Genomic DNA, 17242 nt, shown 5'->3' on the forward strand with positions numbered 1-17242 from the left:
GCTGTCACACTGCTGACTTTTCTGTGAAGGCAACAAAAGGATCAAGCAAAATGAAAAACAGCATCAGGTGTTCAAACATCAACAGAGGTGTTACATTTCTCTTGTTGGAGCACTTTTCAGCGTCCACAGCTCCAAATCAGTTCAGGAGCATTTAGCCTGTCGGACAGAGCTGACCTGATCTGATGTTTGTGATTAAGAAGCTCTCTGACTCTCTTTCTGCTTTGGCTTGATCTCTTTGCTTCTTGTGTTCATTTCAAAGTCAAACACTGAGGTAAAATATGATGTCATGGAAACTATCTTGTGTTTCATTATATTTTGTGTGCTGATAGTGGGAAGAATGTGAGCCAAGACCAGTGTGTAGGCCTGTACTGAAACTAAATATAATACCTTAACGTCCTAACATACATAAACACCTTACTGTACAGGACTTCAATAGGGATACAAGATGTTCCCCTCCATCTCATTTAATAACTAGATGGTCTGATTGCACACAGATAATAATAGTCCACACTGAGAAGCTATCAGTGAAATCATCACGCTTGGATTTGCTGTTTGTCGTCGATATTTTTGATCAGGACTGTTTTAAATCCCAGCAGGGCAGCCACACAGAACAAGAGAACAATAAGACACTACTGCATCCCCACAAACTGCAGAGTATCTGGAGCTGACAGTGACCTCTGACCTCCCAGAAGATTTAATACATGTCTGCACATTAACATCACATCAGCCCACACATCATGATACAAGATGTGAGCAGCAGAAGGTTTAATACTCCTTTCATATGTCAACAAAGTGGAGAAAACACAATAAAGCCCCGCATGTCTGATGTCTCTCTATCCTTTTACACAGGCTGAAATAACATCACCGTATTTTCACTTTCATTCAGGTCCTATTTCATAAAGTTTTACCGAGTAACAAGTGACGCTCAGCAGAGTTATAGTGACATTGATGCTCAGCCTAAATTCCCATTGGCTCAGATGGAGGTCGATATCAGTCCCCTCCTCCTTCTTCTTTCCCGCTCTTCAGCCCCGGTGCTCGAGGTGATGAGTTGGTGTGTGTTTGTGTCAGTAAACAAACATTAAACTCGGTATTTTATCAAAGCTTTAGATGCGACAACTCACAATGAAAGCCTGGATTTATCTAGGCCTACTTTTCCTGAGCTTACATGGCGCCTCGGCAAGTAAGTGAAGATTTTTTTTACAGCCTAAGTTTAACACAAAATATTAACTCCCACACAGTGAGGTAATATTGATACTTTTCCTGCACACAGAAAAACAAACATAATCAATAACAACCTACTGAACATAAATATTAGCTTCATATCATTTTAGCTCATAGTTTGACCTATATACTATATTTTCTGAAATTGTATAATATTTAAAATATACTTTAAACCATTTTCCAGAGGATAACAAAGTCTGACTCCACATACTGAAATACTCATCTGCTTTAATAATGTACGTCCGTACTGAGTTTTGTTTTCACTATTGGTCTCAACAATCCAGTGTCTGCGGGCGATACTGTTTACGTGTGTGATGTAATAACAGGGAACAGCTTTATTCTTGGACAGATTTGCAGAACAGGTTTGGTCTGACAGCTTTACACAGAATTAAGAGCAAATAAACATCAGTTCATGGTGGAGGAAATGTTGTATGAAAATAATGTTTAGAGGAAAATAACATTGTTCAGTGATGTATAAAACTGTAACTCTGAAAACTGAAATGATTACTCTTCTCACAGTGACTCACTCTCTGAAGTATTTCTACACTGCCTCTTCTCAAGTCCCAAACTTCCCAGAGTTTGTGGTTGTTGGGTTGGTTGATGAAGTTAAAGTGGTTCGTTATGACAGTAACACCAGGAGAGCAGAACCCAAACAGGACTGGATGAGCAGAGTCACAGAGGATGATCCTCAGTACTGGCAGAGGGAGACTGAGAGCTGTCTGGGTGCCCAGCAGATCTTCAAATCCAACATTGAAATTGCAAAGCAGCGCTTCAACCAAACTGGAGGTTTGTTTATGTTTCACTTTCTACTGATAAAATGATGTTTATATTTTCATCCTCTGTTTTAGTAAACATGTCTCTCTGTCGGTCTGTCGGTCTGTCTGTCTGTCTGTCTGTCTCTCTCTCTCTCTCTCTGTCTCTCAGGTGTCCACATTGCCCAGGTGATGTTTGGTTGTGAGTGGGACGATGAGACTGGAAACATCAATGGTTTTAATCAGCAGGGTTATGATGGAGAAGACTTCATATCATTGGACCTGAAGACAGAGACATGGATCGCTCCTAAACCACAGGCTGTCATCACCAAACACAAGTGGGACAATGACAAAGTTAGGATAGCACAGTGGAAACACGACCTCACTCAGCGTTGTCCTGACTGGCTGAAGAAGTATGTGGACTATGGGAGGAGCTCTCTGCTGAGAAAAGGTAGAGTCACATGACCTGATGTAGTTTCATGAACATAACAATCTTCATGTGTCTCCTCTGTTTCTAACCAACAGGAACATCACAGTGAATATGAGCCAACATATACAGACACACATTTTCTTTTTCTCTAATGTTCTCACCTCTCTTCATCTCTCTGCCTCCCTCTCTCTGAACTCTGTTTTCTGTCACTCTCTCCCACAGACTGATCACCACTCTCTCTTTCTCTCTGCCATCTTTCTTTTTGTCTTCATTTATCTTTCTATCTTTAATGTCTTTGTAACAATCACTGTCCTCCTCCCTTTCAAATCTCTCTCCCCTTCCCACCTCTCCTCATCTGTATTATCTCCTCTGTCTCTCCCTTCTTTTCTCAGTTACACTTCACGGTAAGTTTGATTATGAAAATGACATACATATATATAAAGAGCATGTGTTACTGTAATGCAGTCAGAAATTGCACATTATATATTTGAGAAATTATATTATAAAATACAGTAGATAATGATAAAGAAACCCATGAACTGTCTTTCTAACATTGTTCAGTGATGTATAAAACCTTCCTCAGTGTCTCTCCTCCAGAAGTCTCACTCTCCAGTCAGCTGCCACGCTACAGGTTTCTAAGTCCCAAACAGCGCCATGATGTTCTGGAGGAAAGATGGAGAGGAGTTGATGAGAACGTGGACCATGGAGAGATCCTCCCAACCAGATGGAACCCAAACAGGACTGGATGAGCAGAGTCACAGAGGATGATCCTCAGTACTGGCAGAGGGAGACTGAGAGCTTTCTGCGTTTCCAGCCGGCCTTCAAAGCCGGCATTGAAATAATAAAGCAGCGCTTCAACCAAACTGGAGGTTTGTTTATGTTTCACTTTCTACTGATAAAATGTTGTTTATATTTTCATCCTCTGTTTTAGTAAACATGTCTCTCTCTCTCTCTCTCTCTCTGTGCGCATGCATCAGCGTGAGCGAGTGTGGAGTGATCGACGGTGGTGAGTGTGTTTTCCAAACGTTTGTTTGTTTGTTTGTTTGTTGTTTATGTTTTAGTGTAGTTTGTGAGTTTTTTGTCGGTTGGTGTGTGTGTGGCAGCGGGCATCATGCCCAGTGTCGGAGTGAAGGAGGAGGAGCTGCAGAAACTGACGAGGCGACATGTTGTCAAACTTTTGCCGGTGTTTCGGATTTACTCGCGACCCTGTTAACTGGCGACCTTCAGCCGAATGCGTCTGTGGTTGTCGTAGTGACAACAGCTGTTTTCAACCAGGAAGAGAACACGTAGCTGTCCTCGCGAAGGCCTCATTATTGAGTTTTTCATAACAATATCAAAACATAGCCGACCGGATCCATCAGTGGACTCTTGTTGGAGGAACCCAGTCACGGACCGACACTCAGTCGCGGTTTGAATCACACTTGTTATGACGGAATGTCGAAAACAGGAAGAGGCCAAGTTGCTTTTCCTGTAAATCTAACTCCTATCTCTAATAAATTTTCTAAATAGGCCTACACAGTTTCGTCTCTGGTGCCTGCCTAAATAAACATGTGCCATATTAAAGAACTGTTGAGCCTTGTGAAAGGTAAAAAGGAATATTTTCACGGGATTCAAACCTGCTTCATTATGGGAAAATAAATTAAAAGTGCACAAGTAACGTGGTGCACCACCATGACAACACCACTTCACCAACAGATCCATTAAAAATCCGACAACATACAGCCAGCTATGTCTTCAAACTGGGAGGTAGCCAGATCAACTTGTGACCACACTGTCCATGCACTGAGGAACATTTTACAATCTCACTGCTTTTCAATACAAAAACCAGCGATTTTAAATCCACTTAATTCATAAACCTAACGTTTATTGTTGTGCTACAGGCCGATAAAGCCAATATTCATATACTCACGTGGAGATACTTTATTTTAAATTAAGCAATAAAGCAGCAGCTGTATAAATCCAGTTAGGCCTACTTCATAAACGTAACGCAAGATAACGTCATGTTGTAGCCTTCAAAGGCAACACTGAAAATCACATCTTTTATGTAAACCTAGAATTAACAATAAATACATTTGAAGGTGGTTCAGAAAAAACACACATGGTAGGCTATATTGTATACCAAACATGTATTATTTATTATTATTAGTAGTAGTAGTTTATTCAGTCATGACAACACCAAACATTGTACACAGTATTGACATTTCACACAAAATCACAAAATCAAGAATCATGTGTTGAATATTGACTGAAAAGGCATAGGCAGAAGCAGACTGCTTATAAGAGCCTATCCTATATTATCAACTTTTTAGCCTACCAACCTCCAAAAAACACAGAAACCACAACAACAGATAATTAATCGCACTTATAAGCTTCAAAAATAGCTTTACAAACCATTTTCTTAAAAACCAAAAGAGAATGACATGTTTTTAAATTTATGTTGGCATCATTCCAGAATTTAACGCCAATAATGGAGACACATCTCCTTTTCATACCTTTTTTAGCTTTTTGTACAGTAAACTTGCAAGCACCTCTAAGATTATAAGGACTGTCCTGAATTGAAAAGAACCTCTGTATTGAGTCAGGGAGCATTTCTGATTTTGCTCTAAACATAATTTGCATTATTTTATAATAAAACAGATCATTAAATTTCATAACATGGGAATTTAGAAAAAGTATTTCTGTGCGGGCATAATAATCAGCCTTATTGATAATACGTATAACTCGTTTTTGCAGTTTTATTATTGAATTTATGGTGGTTTTAAAGGTGGATCCCCACAATTCCACACAGTAAGATATATAGGGAACAATCAATGAGTAGTAGATCAAATGTAAAGCCATGGAATTCAATACATTTCTGGATTTATACAGGATTGCAAGTGATTTTGAGATTTCCCTTTAATATATTCAATGTGTTGTTTCCATGTTAGCTTTTGATCAATGACAACCCCAAGGAATTTAGTCTCAGAAACTCTTTCGATGTCAACATTACAGATTTTTAATTTAACATTACAATCACTTTCATTTGGATTCCCAAAAACCATAAATTTTGTTTTCTTAATATTTAAAGATAATTTATTGTATAAGTAAAGTAACGAGCTGTGGACATTAAGTAAATTAAAAAGACCATTAGAAAGAAACCCATCAGTGGTTACCTTAAAAACCCGTCCTTTCACGGAGCCCATCCCAGCTGACATCTCGACCTCAGAGGACGGAGCGTGTGCCCAGGACCTAACCGATGGATTACTTTCCTGACTGACTGCGCGGTCCCTGGGTGAGATCGTTTCTTTTATATATTTTTCCTGGTATACAGAGGCTACAGCGATCGATCGCATATTTTTGTTTTTTCACCGGTTTTTTCTGTGTGGATCTGCAGATGTCATTGATATAAAGAATGAACAGTATTGACCAATCACGCCTGGATGAGTGACTGTTTCTGTTCTCAGTGCGTCACGGACTCAAAAATAATCAAAAGACACTTAAAAGTTATTGAAAATGGACAGCCAAGAATGAACTTTTACATCTCTAATTTCTTCAATAACTGTCTGTGAGTTCTGCAGATTACAGACCAATGCAGAACACTCACCATTTTCATTTTGTTTTTTCTACCATTTGTGCAGTGGTTCTGCTTTCTCTGAATCCATATTGATTTTCACTTAATAATTTATTTTATGAATGAACAAATTTAATTGTTTCACAAACAGTTTCTCTAAAATTTTAGAAAATTGCAAAAGTGATATTGGTCTGTAATTTTCCATATAGTGTTATTTCCATTTTTATGAATTGGGATCACCTTTGCTATCTTCATGTTGTTAGGAAAGATTCCTTTTGAAAGACAGATTACAAACATAGGTCAAGGGTCTGACAATATAATCAATAACATCTTTAATAATTACAGTATCAATGGAATGGATGTCAAGTGATCTCTTATTTTTTAATTTTCTTACAATTTCAATAATATCAGTTTCATGTACCCCACTTAAAAACATAGAACTAGCATTAGTATTAATCAAATTATTAAACATATATTTGTTGTCATCAGATACAGTAATCTCTTTTGCCAAAGAAGCTCCAACATTTACAAAGTAGTCATTGAACTCATCAACAATATTTCTTAAATCATCCACTTTATTATTAACTTTATTTATAAAGAAATCTGGAAGTTCTGAATTATTACTTTTATTATGTATAATATAATTGATTACCTTCCAAGTTTTTTGTATGTTATTTTTACTGTCCTCCAATATTTTACTATAGTATTCCTTTTTTTGAGTCCTCATAATAGTAGTTTGTTCTTATAGCGCTTATATTTTTCCTCACTATCACTAGTTCTCTGCTGTAAAAACTTTTTGTACAGTTTTGTACAGTTTCTTATTACATGCCTTTTGCAGACCTTTTGTAATCCATGGTTTACCTTCATATTGATCTTTCACCCTACACATTACAGTGAAGAAACAAGTAAGATCCTGCAACATAACCACAACTCCTTTGGCCAAAAGGTCATATTTCCTTGAGATGATGCACAAGTAGATCTGATGTACTCATCTGGCTGTCATTCATGTAACTAAACTTGCATTCAATGTTCACCTTTTATTAATGTGGCTGTGCTTGTAGTTTCCAGCAGATCATTGTTTGCTCGGTAGCATTGTTCTGGTAGGAAACATGACATCGGAACTAAGTGAAAGTGTCAAAAGTCAAGTTAATATTCTACGCAAATAGGGACTTTCTCAGATCATGGCAAGACCAAATGATCCCGAGTGCACTGCATGTGACTCCGGGTGACGTTAGTTTGCCGTTGGATAATAGATAAAATAGAGCATGAAACCCATTTATAAAGAGGTGTGCCTTATTAGACCCACTTGGCAAAACCATTCTACATTGGTGTGGGGTGTCTGGGTCCAGTAATGGGGGTATGGGGGTATTAGCCAAACTGTGAGGAGGTACGCCACACAGTTTTACAGAGAACTATACTCAAATGAGTTTATGGATAACCCAGAGCTAGGTGGACTGTTTTTTAACAACCTGCCCCAAGTGGACGCTGCCTTCAATACAGCCCTGGACTCCGAGCTGACCGTCAGTGAACTACACACAGCCCTCATGAGCCTGGCCAATGAGAAGGCTCCAGGCATTGATGGGCTCCCTGTGGAGTTCTACAAGTCCTTCTGGTCGGTCCTTGGTAAAGACATGCTGGAGGTTTTCCAGGACAGTCTGAACTGGGGACAGCTACCACTGAGCTGCAGGAGAGCTGTGATCACCATGCTCCCCAAGAAAGGAGACCTGCAGCTCCTAAAGAACTGGAGACCGGTTTCTCTGCTGTGTGGAGATTACAAAATCCTATCCAAGCCCCTGGCCCTGAGACTGAGGGAGGTTGTGAGTGAGGTCATCCATGTGGACCAAACCTACTGTGTGCCCGGCAGGTCCATAAGTGATAACATCACTTTAATTAGGCATGTTTTGGACGTCTCTAGCTCATTAGGCACAGATACTGGTCTGATTTCCATAGACCAGGAAAAAGCTTTTGACCGGGTTGAACACCAGTACCTCTGGCAGGCGCTGGCTGCTTTTGGGTTCAACCCAGGTTTCATAGCTAAGATCCAGGTACTGTACTGTGACATTGCGGGCATACTGAAGATTAATGGTGGCCTGGCTGCTCCTTTTAATGTGGAGAGGGGGGTTCGGCAGGGAGGCTCCCTATCAGGGATGCTATACTCCCTAGCCATAGAGCCTCTGCTCCACAAGCTAAGAAAAGATATCAGTGGTGTTGTTTTTAATGGATGTCCTGCTGTATTTAAACTGTCTGCCTATGCTGATGATGTCATTTTAATGGTAAACACACAAAAAGACACTGAGACAATAAAAAGGAACATTGGACTGTTTAATGAGATGTCATCAGCAAAGGTGAACTGGAGCAAGAGCGAAGCAGTAATGATCAGCAACAAGCCCACAACCAACCTGGTTTTACCAGAAGGACTGACATGGAAGACGGGGCATAAAATACCTTGGGGTGTTCTTAGGCGAGGAGAGTGTTTTAAACAAGAATTGGGACAATGTGCTAGAAAAGATGGAAGGCAGGCTCAGGAAGTGGAGATGGCTGCTACCGAGCATGTCATACAGAGGGAGGGCACTCATCATTAACAACTTGGTGTCATCCCTTCTGTGGCACAGACTGGCCTATGTAGACCTCCTCCTAACCTACTTTTGAAAATACAGACTATGTTAGTCAATTTTCTCTGGCACAAACTTCATTGGATCCCTCAAGCTGTCCTCTTCCTCCCTAAAGAGGAGGGCGGTCAAGGACTCGTCAACTTGGCCAGTAGGGGAGTGGCTTTCCGGCTGCAGTTTATCCAGCGACTGCTGTACGGCCCCAAGAACCTGGTCTGGAGACCGCTGGCCCATGTGATCCTCCAGTGGTTTGCTGGCCTGGGTCTGAAACATCATCTGTTCCTCATGGACCTCAGCACGGCAGACCTCCATACCTTGCCACCCTTCTACCGGGGGAGCCTTCACTGTGTGGAAGTTGATAGCGAGGTAGAAGAACACAGTCTCCCTTCACTGGCTGCTCCAGGAGCCTGTGGTTTATGGAGAACAGCTCAGCACCCCTGAGGGACATCTTCTGTCAGGCCAGGATCACGACTCTGGGCTCTGTGGTTCACCCGACTGGAGCTGGACTACAAGATGCAGCTGCCCTGGCAGCTGGTGTAGGGATCCGGTCCATGAGGAGCATGGGCAGACTGCTGGAGCACTGGAGAGGCTGCCTGACTGGACACCAACACCTCCTACTGAGCCGGCACTCCCAAGGTTTTATTGTCCCCTGCACTGACGATCCATTTCCCTCTGTCACTGTCCATCCGGTTTTTAAAGACTGCTCTGGTTGGTTTTTAAATGCACAGCACTGCACTTTAAGCCTGCAGGAGGCCACTGGCAAGGCCCTGTACATGGTCATAGTCAAGTGTCTCAATGAAAGGACTTTGAACCATGTGGACACTCCATGGAGGGGTCACCTGCAGCTGGGCGATGAGGTGAAGCCCTCCTGGAGGAGTCTTTATAAAGAAAGCAGCAGACCTGCAGTGGAGGGTAGTGCATGGCACAGTAGCAGTGAACTCCTTTCTTTCCATCATCGCCCCAGGGCACACTGACCGGTGTGTGTTCTGTGGTATAGAGTCTTCCACTGCTACAGTGAGTGCACACGTCTCACTCCTCTGTTCACCCTCCTGAAGAGTCTTTTCAGGAGTGCTGGAGAAAAGTTCTCTGTACAGGTTTTTATCTTGGGGTTTAAATACAGAAAGGCAGCAGAAAGGAAGTGCAAACTTTTAAACTTCATTCTGGGGCAGGCTAAGATGGCAGTATATGTGAGCAGGAAGAGGAAAGAGGAAGGCATGGTGGATATAGATGTAGTGCTGTTGTTCAGCAGGATGGTGAAGGCCAGGGTCCAAATAGATTTTAAATATTCCAGTCAGATGCAGGACATGGACCAGTTCACTAAGACCTGGACTCATTTCAACACACTGTGTTCAGTCACTGACAACACTCTGGTTTTCTCTAATCATCTCATGTGACTCATCTCTCTAACCCCATCTGCACGACCTCATCTATGTGTTTTATTTATTTTTTTATTGACTTTTTTGGTTTTAGTTTGAATTTTAATATTGGTTTTAACAGATGTACTGTATTTGCTCTGTGCTTTTTGATCTTTTTCTGATCAAAATGCGGGGTCCTAAATAGTAAAATAAAGGAACTATAAAAATCAAAAAAATCTCTCCGCCTCTCTCTCTCACTGTCTTTCTTTCTCTGCATCTGTGTGTGTGTGTGTGTGTCTCTCTCTCTCAGGTGTCCACATCGTCCAGTTGATGTATGGTTGTGAGTGGGACGATGAGACTGGAAACATCAATGGCTATTTACAGTTTGGTTATGATGGAGAAGACTTCATATCATTGGACCTGAAGACAGAGACATGGATCGCTCCTAAACCACAGGCTGTCATCACCAAACACAAGTGGGACAATGACAAAGCTCTGATAGCAGATCGGAAATACTACCTCACTCAGTATTATCCTGACTGGCTGAAGAAGTATGTGGACTATGGGAGGAGCTCTCTGCTGAGAAAAGGTAGAGTCACATGACCTGATGTAGTTTCATGAACATAACAATCTTCATGTGTCTCCTCTGTTTCTAACCAACAGGAACATCACAGTGAATATGAGCCAACATATACAGACACACATTTTCTTTTTCTCTAATGTTCTCACCTCTCTTCATCTCTCTGCCTCCCTCTCTCTGAACTCTGTTTCCTGTCACTCTCTCCCACAGACTGATTACCACTCTCCCTTTCTCTCTGCCATTTTTACCAGGCAGATTTGCTTGAGATCAGATGATCTCTTTTACGAGCAAGGCCTGGCCAAATGACTTTGTAACAATCACTGTCCTCCTCCCTTTCAAATCTATCTCCCCTTCTCACCTCTCTTCATCATAGGGCTGGGCAATATGGACTAAAAGTCATATCTCGGTATTTTTTTTTAGCTGAATGGCGATATTTGATATATATATCAATATATTTTCTGTGACGTAATTGGGGTTTCCCACAAAGCATTATGGCATAGCGTCTCTGTTAGTTTAATTTTTTTCAGAGGCAAACCCTTTAAAAAAGGTCAGTTATAAGTTTAAGCCACGTGCCAAATGTCATACAGGCACCTTTATTAACAGAGGTCACTCTGCACAATATCAAACTGTTTAAAACAAACTGAACAAAAAAACTGAAAAAATGCTCCTTGAAGAAAATAAAACAAATCCCCTCCCTGCATGACAAAAATACACACTGTAATTAATTAGAAATTACACTGTGTTACAGTTTTAACAGTAAACAGCTTTGTGGTCCGAGTCGCTCCCATTTTCTTGAATAGCTGCATTTCCACAGCGAGCGCTGCGCAGCCGGTCTGGAGCGTCCCAGAAGCTCCACGGTGCTCTGCTTCGTGGGAGATACGCGCCAGACCGGTTTTCGACATTCTTTACAGAAAACATTTCGCTGCTGGTCATCTGACACTTTAAAACCAAACCATCTTCAAATTATTGAGCCATTGTTTTTTCATTTACTGACCAGCTCTCTCTCTCGTCTGCGGCGCACTCCGTCTCCATGTTGTGCAGGTGAGAATGGAGGCGGAGGGGGAGGGGTTGTGGTCACAGAGTGATGGAGGCGGAGCAGAGAGGTTGTGTGTGTGAGACAGGAACACAGGGAGAGGGAGAGGAGAAATAGGTGCAAACTTGCGGCCCATGTATTTTCATTTTAATGTAAAATGAACTATATCAATAGAAGCGATATTCTCCTGTATTATATCGCGTTTAGAAATATATCGATATATATTAAAATCTCGAGATATCGCCCAGCCCTACCTCATCTGTCTTACAGTTTTTCTCAATTGCTAAAAGACATTTCTTGAAACCTCCACCCATTTTCTCTAAACCTTAAACACAAAACCCCAGACTTTTCAGTCACAGTCAAACTAGCACCTCAAAACCAGTTATCCTGTGTTCACAACCAAACAATGTGTTCAGATCACACACACACAGTGAGTAAAAATATATTCACCACAGAGCATTCCTTAGACACTACATAAAATAATTTAGGCAACAGCATCCAGGGCCTGTTCGCAACAGAAAATGTTTATTGTAAATGCATTTAGCAAAAAATTATCATGGTCTCGGTCAGGGTTAGTTGTCTGGGATTCATTGTCCAACATCATGTCTTTGTGCAGGGTCTGGCCAGAGGACTTTATTCACATCACAAGCAATATTTTCCCTTGCCAGACAACGGGGGACAAACCCTCTGGTGTGCCCAAACCCAGCCTTGACAAGACTCCACAGTTATCATCACAGGCCTGTTCCATCGCCTCCAGTAAAGTTTCCCTGGTGTAGGTCTGTCGGTCATAGACCTTCTACCACCACACAGAGAAAAACTCCTCTATTGGATTCAGGAACGGGGCTGTAAGGTGGAAGGAAAACCTTGAAGCGCTGGTTGTTGGTGAACCACTCATGTATCAGGACAGCACGGTGAAAGCTCACATTGTCCCAAACTATGACGTATACAGGATGCACTGCTTGCTGATCCAGCTGCTCATGTGCAGCCACAATATCCTGTAGACCACCCAGAAATGTAGAGAGATCTTCAGTGTTATACGGCTCCAGATTTGCATGACAGTGGAGAACTATGAGCATAGAATTGTACTGGAAGCATCAGTGCTGAAAGTGTGTGTAGAGGGCACTCTGTACACTTGTTTCATGCTAAGTCTGTTGCATTGGGGGACACAATCAGTAGTTGACAGAGACACACTGGTGATTCCATCAAAGTTGACATTGTCTTCAGTCACTCTCTGCTGGATTTCATGGAGTCAAGTGGCATTATTTTGGGGGACCATGTCAACACTGAGTGCTTGTTGTGGTTGGGAGAAAAGAGCAGTCCTTCCACCCTCGTTTGGTCGTCTTTCAATTCTACAAAGGGGGAAATGCACCTACCAACATATACAGCCAGTAAAAATAGTATTCTGTATGTCAGATGTACAACAAGACACAATTACCTGTTCTCTTCTGTGAATGTCCTGATGATGCTGGCCACAGAGAATCTGCTCAAATTGGGTTAGACTCTTTGTCCTGCTTCTCTCATTGTCATCCTATGAACAAGGTTGTGGTGTGCAATCGTTGCCCGAAATCCCCTTCCTCCTCGTCCACCACCTCTCACACACACTTTTCCTCATCTTTCTATCCATTGTAGATGGATGCACGTGCGCCACCTGTGCACTCTGAACTGACTTTTATCCTGCCCACTTGCACTGATCACATCATTAGAAACGTGTGTGTTCAATTATGAGTTGTGTGTAAAAGATGACAGCTGTGATGAGTTGTGTTCACATTTTGCTGCCAGTGTTTACAGTTTTGCAACACAAGTGTATCACGGTGTGAAATGTGTTTAGTGACTGAGAATGTGTTTAAGGTTGAGCAAAAAAGAGCAGATGAGTTTTGCAACTTGAGTCTAAGTACCTGAGCAGTGTTTAAGGTTTGGCCAAAAGAGTGCTAGATTTGAAAAATGACTTTAGGCCACTGAGACTTTGGTTCAGAGAATGGGGTTTAGTGTTTTAGCAGTTGTGAAAAACTGTATTATCTCCTCTGTCTCTGCCTTCTTCTCTCAGTTACACTTCACTGAGGTTTATTTGCACAGCATACATATATATAGTGCATGTGTTACTAATGCATTTGAAATGCATTATATATTTGAGAAATTATATTATAAAGTACAGTAGATAATGATAAAGAACCCATGAACTGTCTTCCTCTCTCTGTCTGCAGACCTTCCCTCAGTGTCTCTCCTCCAGAAGTCTCCCTCGTCTCCAGTCAGCTGCCACGCTACAGGTTTCTACCCAAACAGAGCCATGATGTTCTGGAGGAAAGATGGAGAGGAGATTCATGAGAACGTGGACCATGGAGAGATCCTCCCCAACCACGATGGATCCTTTCAGATGAGCAGTGACCTGAACGCTTCATCAGTCCCACCTGAAGACTGGGAGAAGTACGAGTGTGTGTTCCAGCTCTCTGGTGTGAAGGAGGTCATCGTCACCAAACTGGACAAAGCAGTGATCAGGACCAACAGAGGTAAGACTTCTATCCGAAGTGAAGGTGGGAAACACACATTTAGTTTACTGTGACAGTCCTGCAGTTCATTTATTTTAATGTGAATGGGACGTTTTGTTTCCTTCAATAGTTTTGGTGTCAGTTTCTTCCATCTAGTGTTTTTATATAATGTCAAGGCTCAGATGTGTGTTAAACCAATGCATGTGCCCACTTCTGGACCCTAATAATTCCTCTTAATTCATCTGTTCAGGTTGTGACTATTTTTTGTTGTTTTCCACTCAACAGAGAAACCCAGTGACGTGACCGTCCCCATCATTGCTGCAGTGGTTGTTCTTGCTCTCGTCCTCATCGCTGTGATCGGATACATCATTTACAAAAACAGGAAAGGTGAGAGACTGAAACAGATTGATTTTCTCTTTATTTGAGTCTTTATTGTCATTATTTTGAGTTCAGACTATGAATTGATGCTTTTATTCAGACTGCAAAAGTGAAATTTAAGCCGCGTAAGGCTCATTATGACGAGAAGAGCCAAATTCATATTTTAGTGATATATTGATTATTTATTTGTGTTTGTATGCTGAAAATAAAAATAAAATGAAAGAGGTAGACATTAATTGATCACCTTGAGTGACTAGGTAAATAGGGACTAGGTGTTTGAAGATATTTGGACATTTTGAAAACTGCGTGAACTAAAATATTCGTCTTTGCTTTTTATTTCAGCTGAATGCTCTGAACCTCAGGACAACAACCCTGAGCTCTCTGCCGAACTGAATCCTGGGGGAAACAACCCTAGATGATAATCACAGCACCCTGCACACAGTGAGTTTCTTCATATGAGACATGAACTCTTCACAGCTGTTGTTAAACAAACCTGCCTCAAACTACCCTTCTGTGATTGTTTCTTTATCCGCTGTTAAACTCCTGTGACACTTTGAAGCTTTGAAGAAAATCTTCCACTTTGAATTTTTCCCAACAAAAGGTGAAACTGTTTAATATGAAGCAAAGTGAGATTATCAAGAGAAGGACTCAGATGCTTCCAGAAACCTTCACATCAGCATGTCAGATACAGTGTGATATTAAAAACTCAAATATTAACCTTTAACCTTGTAAAAGAACAAACGATAAAAAATGTTGAGGAATTTAAATACCTGGGGGTTACTCTTGACTCAAATCTCAGCTTTAAAAAACACATTAAAAAATGGATCATGTTTTGAAATTCAACATCATGAACTTTTGTAAGTACATTATCAAACATTTGCTTAGTACATAAAATAATCAACTACTAATACTGCCCTGCTCTGAACAGAGAACAAGAGCTTTAAGATCTGCAACGAGAGGAGACTGTAAAATCCCACAAAGAAAGTCATCCTTTGGTCAATCTGCTTTCTCCATCAAGGCCATCGGAGAATGGAATAGACTCCCCAGTGATTTGAAAATCAACAGGAATTATCGCAGTTTCTGCCTTGCCACAAAGAAATGGCTCCTGAGTAAACAATGTTGCCAACACTAGGTGCTGCTGTCAGATTTCCTGTCTGATTCTCTGTCATTATGTCTCGTTTTGCGTTTCTCTCTTCTGCTGTTTATCTGAGCTCTGTTACAGATATTCCTGTCATATTACCATTGCTTGTATTTAATCATCCCTGTAATCCCGAATTACCATCGTTGGTATTTAGGTTTCTTATCGTTGTACTCTAAACTATAATCAACTCTGTAACTTTTTTTGCTGCTATGAGCACTTTGTTGACTACCAACAACAACACCAGCACTTTATCTATGCACATTCCTGCCTTGCACTTTATATCAGGAGCTGCTACTTGGACTGCCTTTTAGTGCTTTGTAAGTTGTTCCTCCCTGCACTGTAACAACTTGGTTATTTTAAATGTGGAAATTGTATGTCTGTACTGTCTCTGTGCTGTCCTCTGTTCATCTGTATTTTAGGTTTCTTTGTTTTTTAGGTTGTGGTCTGTGTATACTGTAAATTATATGTTGGGACTACAGATGGAAATTAGCAGTTATTGCTAAATCTGGTGCAACCATCTCCTCATCTCTTGTAAATGATTAGTGCTATTGCACACTGTCCCTTGATAAACTAAATAAACTAAACTAGTGAAGCAGTGACACCAATTTATTAAAATGGTGTTGAACCAAATTAAAACAAACAATTGTACTTCAGAGATAAATACGCATTTTATAAAATCTTAAATGACTGAATCATGGGGTCTTTAGGGCTAAATGATGATGTCAGTATGTGGCTTTATGATTTATTTTGTTTTCTATTTATCCATTTCTTTTCTTTGTGTCTCTTGAGGTTTGTGGACACGTTGTGCACTGGAACAATGGTCGTCTATCTGTGTTACTGCTGGTGATGAAGCAGGATGAGCTGGACAGGAAATGGATGGATGGAGTTTTGTATCACTGTGGGAAATGATCCTGATTTGTATGTCATTGATTGGACAAATATTTCCATCTCAACACTACTACATCTCTAAAGGCCACCCCTGCGCACACACACACACACACACACACACACAAACACACGTATTTTCCAGTTGTGTCAATAGTTTGTTTATTTATTTAAAACAGATTTAAACATGTTATTTTGATCTCAATGGCTACGGTTACATGATGGCTTCTCATTCAGAATGAAATGAATCTGAATGAAATCATTCGGAATTAAAGTGTTTCCAGGTAGTTTACATGGGAAATATTAAATCGCCTTTATTCAGGTCTGCGCAAGGTTTGGGGCAGGGAAGGTTTCTGATTGGATAGGGGGCGGGGCGGATGTTACGTGTTTACGTTTACCGGAAGAAAACACTAATCCTCGCTCCGGATAACAAGATGCTTGACGACGCTGTTATTAGTGCCTTTTTCGGGCGTGTTTTGCTTATATTCTTAAAGCAGCAGTACGACAACAACCTTGTTCTGCTAATGCTTCATCTGTTGAGCAGGAGAAAGGAGGCAGAAGACCGTGCTGTGGCGAATGGAAACCGGTGAGTGCAACGAGTCCGACTGCTCTAGCTCAACCCGTTGCCATGCAGCCCGTTGCTATGCGCGCTATAGACGTCATCGCACCAGAAGGGCAAGGAAACGAGCATGCGCAGAAAGACCGGAATGAATTTAAAGAGGAATGAGTGGCCCAATTCCAATCCGGCCCCTAAAGACTCAAGCCCTGAACCCTCACTGACTTAACTGACGTCAGCTGTAAGTGATTGAGTGTGAGAGTCTGAAA

General features: G+C 41.2%; 2 protein-coding genes across 13 annotated transcripts in view; one reads left to right on the forward strand and one right to left on the reverse strand.

Moving 5' to 3' along the window:
- The window catches only part of LOC125901655 (acyl-coenzyme A thioesterase 5-like), a 242728-nt gene that overhangs the window by 21096 nt on the left and 204390 nt on the right, over positions 1 to 17242 (reverse strand). The gene's annotated exons all lie outside the window — the stretch shown is intronic.
- LOC125901656 (H-2 class I histocompatibility antigen, Q9 alpha chain-like) overlaps positions 1 to 17242 on the forward strand; it is a 238290-nt gene that overhangs the window by 10372 nt on the left and 210676 nt on the right. Inside the window, exons 1-7 of one of the 11 annotated variants that reach the window (XM_049597436.1) lie at positions 965 to 1180; positions 1741 to 2007; positions 2146 to 2424; positions 13732 to 14034; positions 14299 to 14400; positions 14734 to 14832; positions 16322 to 16941. The exons of 1 other annotated variant lie outside the window; for it this stretch is intronic. In XM_049597436.1, the coding sequence (XP_049453393.1) occupies positions 1108 to 1180; positions 1741 to 2007; positions 2146 to 2424; positions 13732 to 14034; positions 14299 to 14400; positions 14734 to 14810 (1101 nt within the window). In that variant the 5' untranslated portion in view covers positions 965 to 1107 and the 3' untranslated portion in view covers positions 14811 to 14832; positions 16322 to 16941. Of the gene's footprint in view, positions 1 to 953; positions 1181 to 1740; positions 2008 to 2145; positions 2425 to 10227; positions 10507 to 13731; positions 14035 to 14298; positions 14401 to 14733; positions 14833 to 16321; positions 16956 to 17242 lie in introns of those variants that run through there. 9 more of the 11 variants (XM_049597429.1, XM_049597437.1, XM_049597430.1 and 6 more) reach the window with 9 other exon arrangements.

Source organism: Epinephelus fuscoguttatus, linkage group LG15 (assembly GCF_011397635.1).
Source record: "Epinephelus fuscoguttatus linkage group LG15, E.fuscoguttatus.final_Chr_v1".
Classification (NCBI taxonomy): domain Eukaryota; kingdom Metazoa; phylum Chordata; class Actinopteri; order Perciformes; family Serranidae; genus Epinephelus; species Epinephelus fuscoguttatus.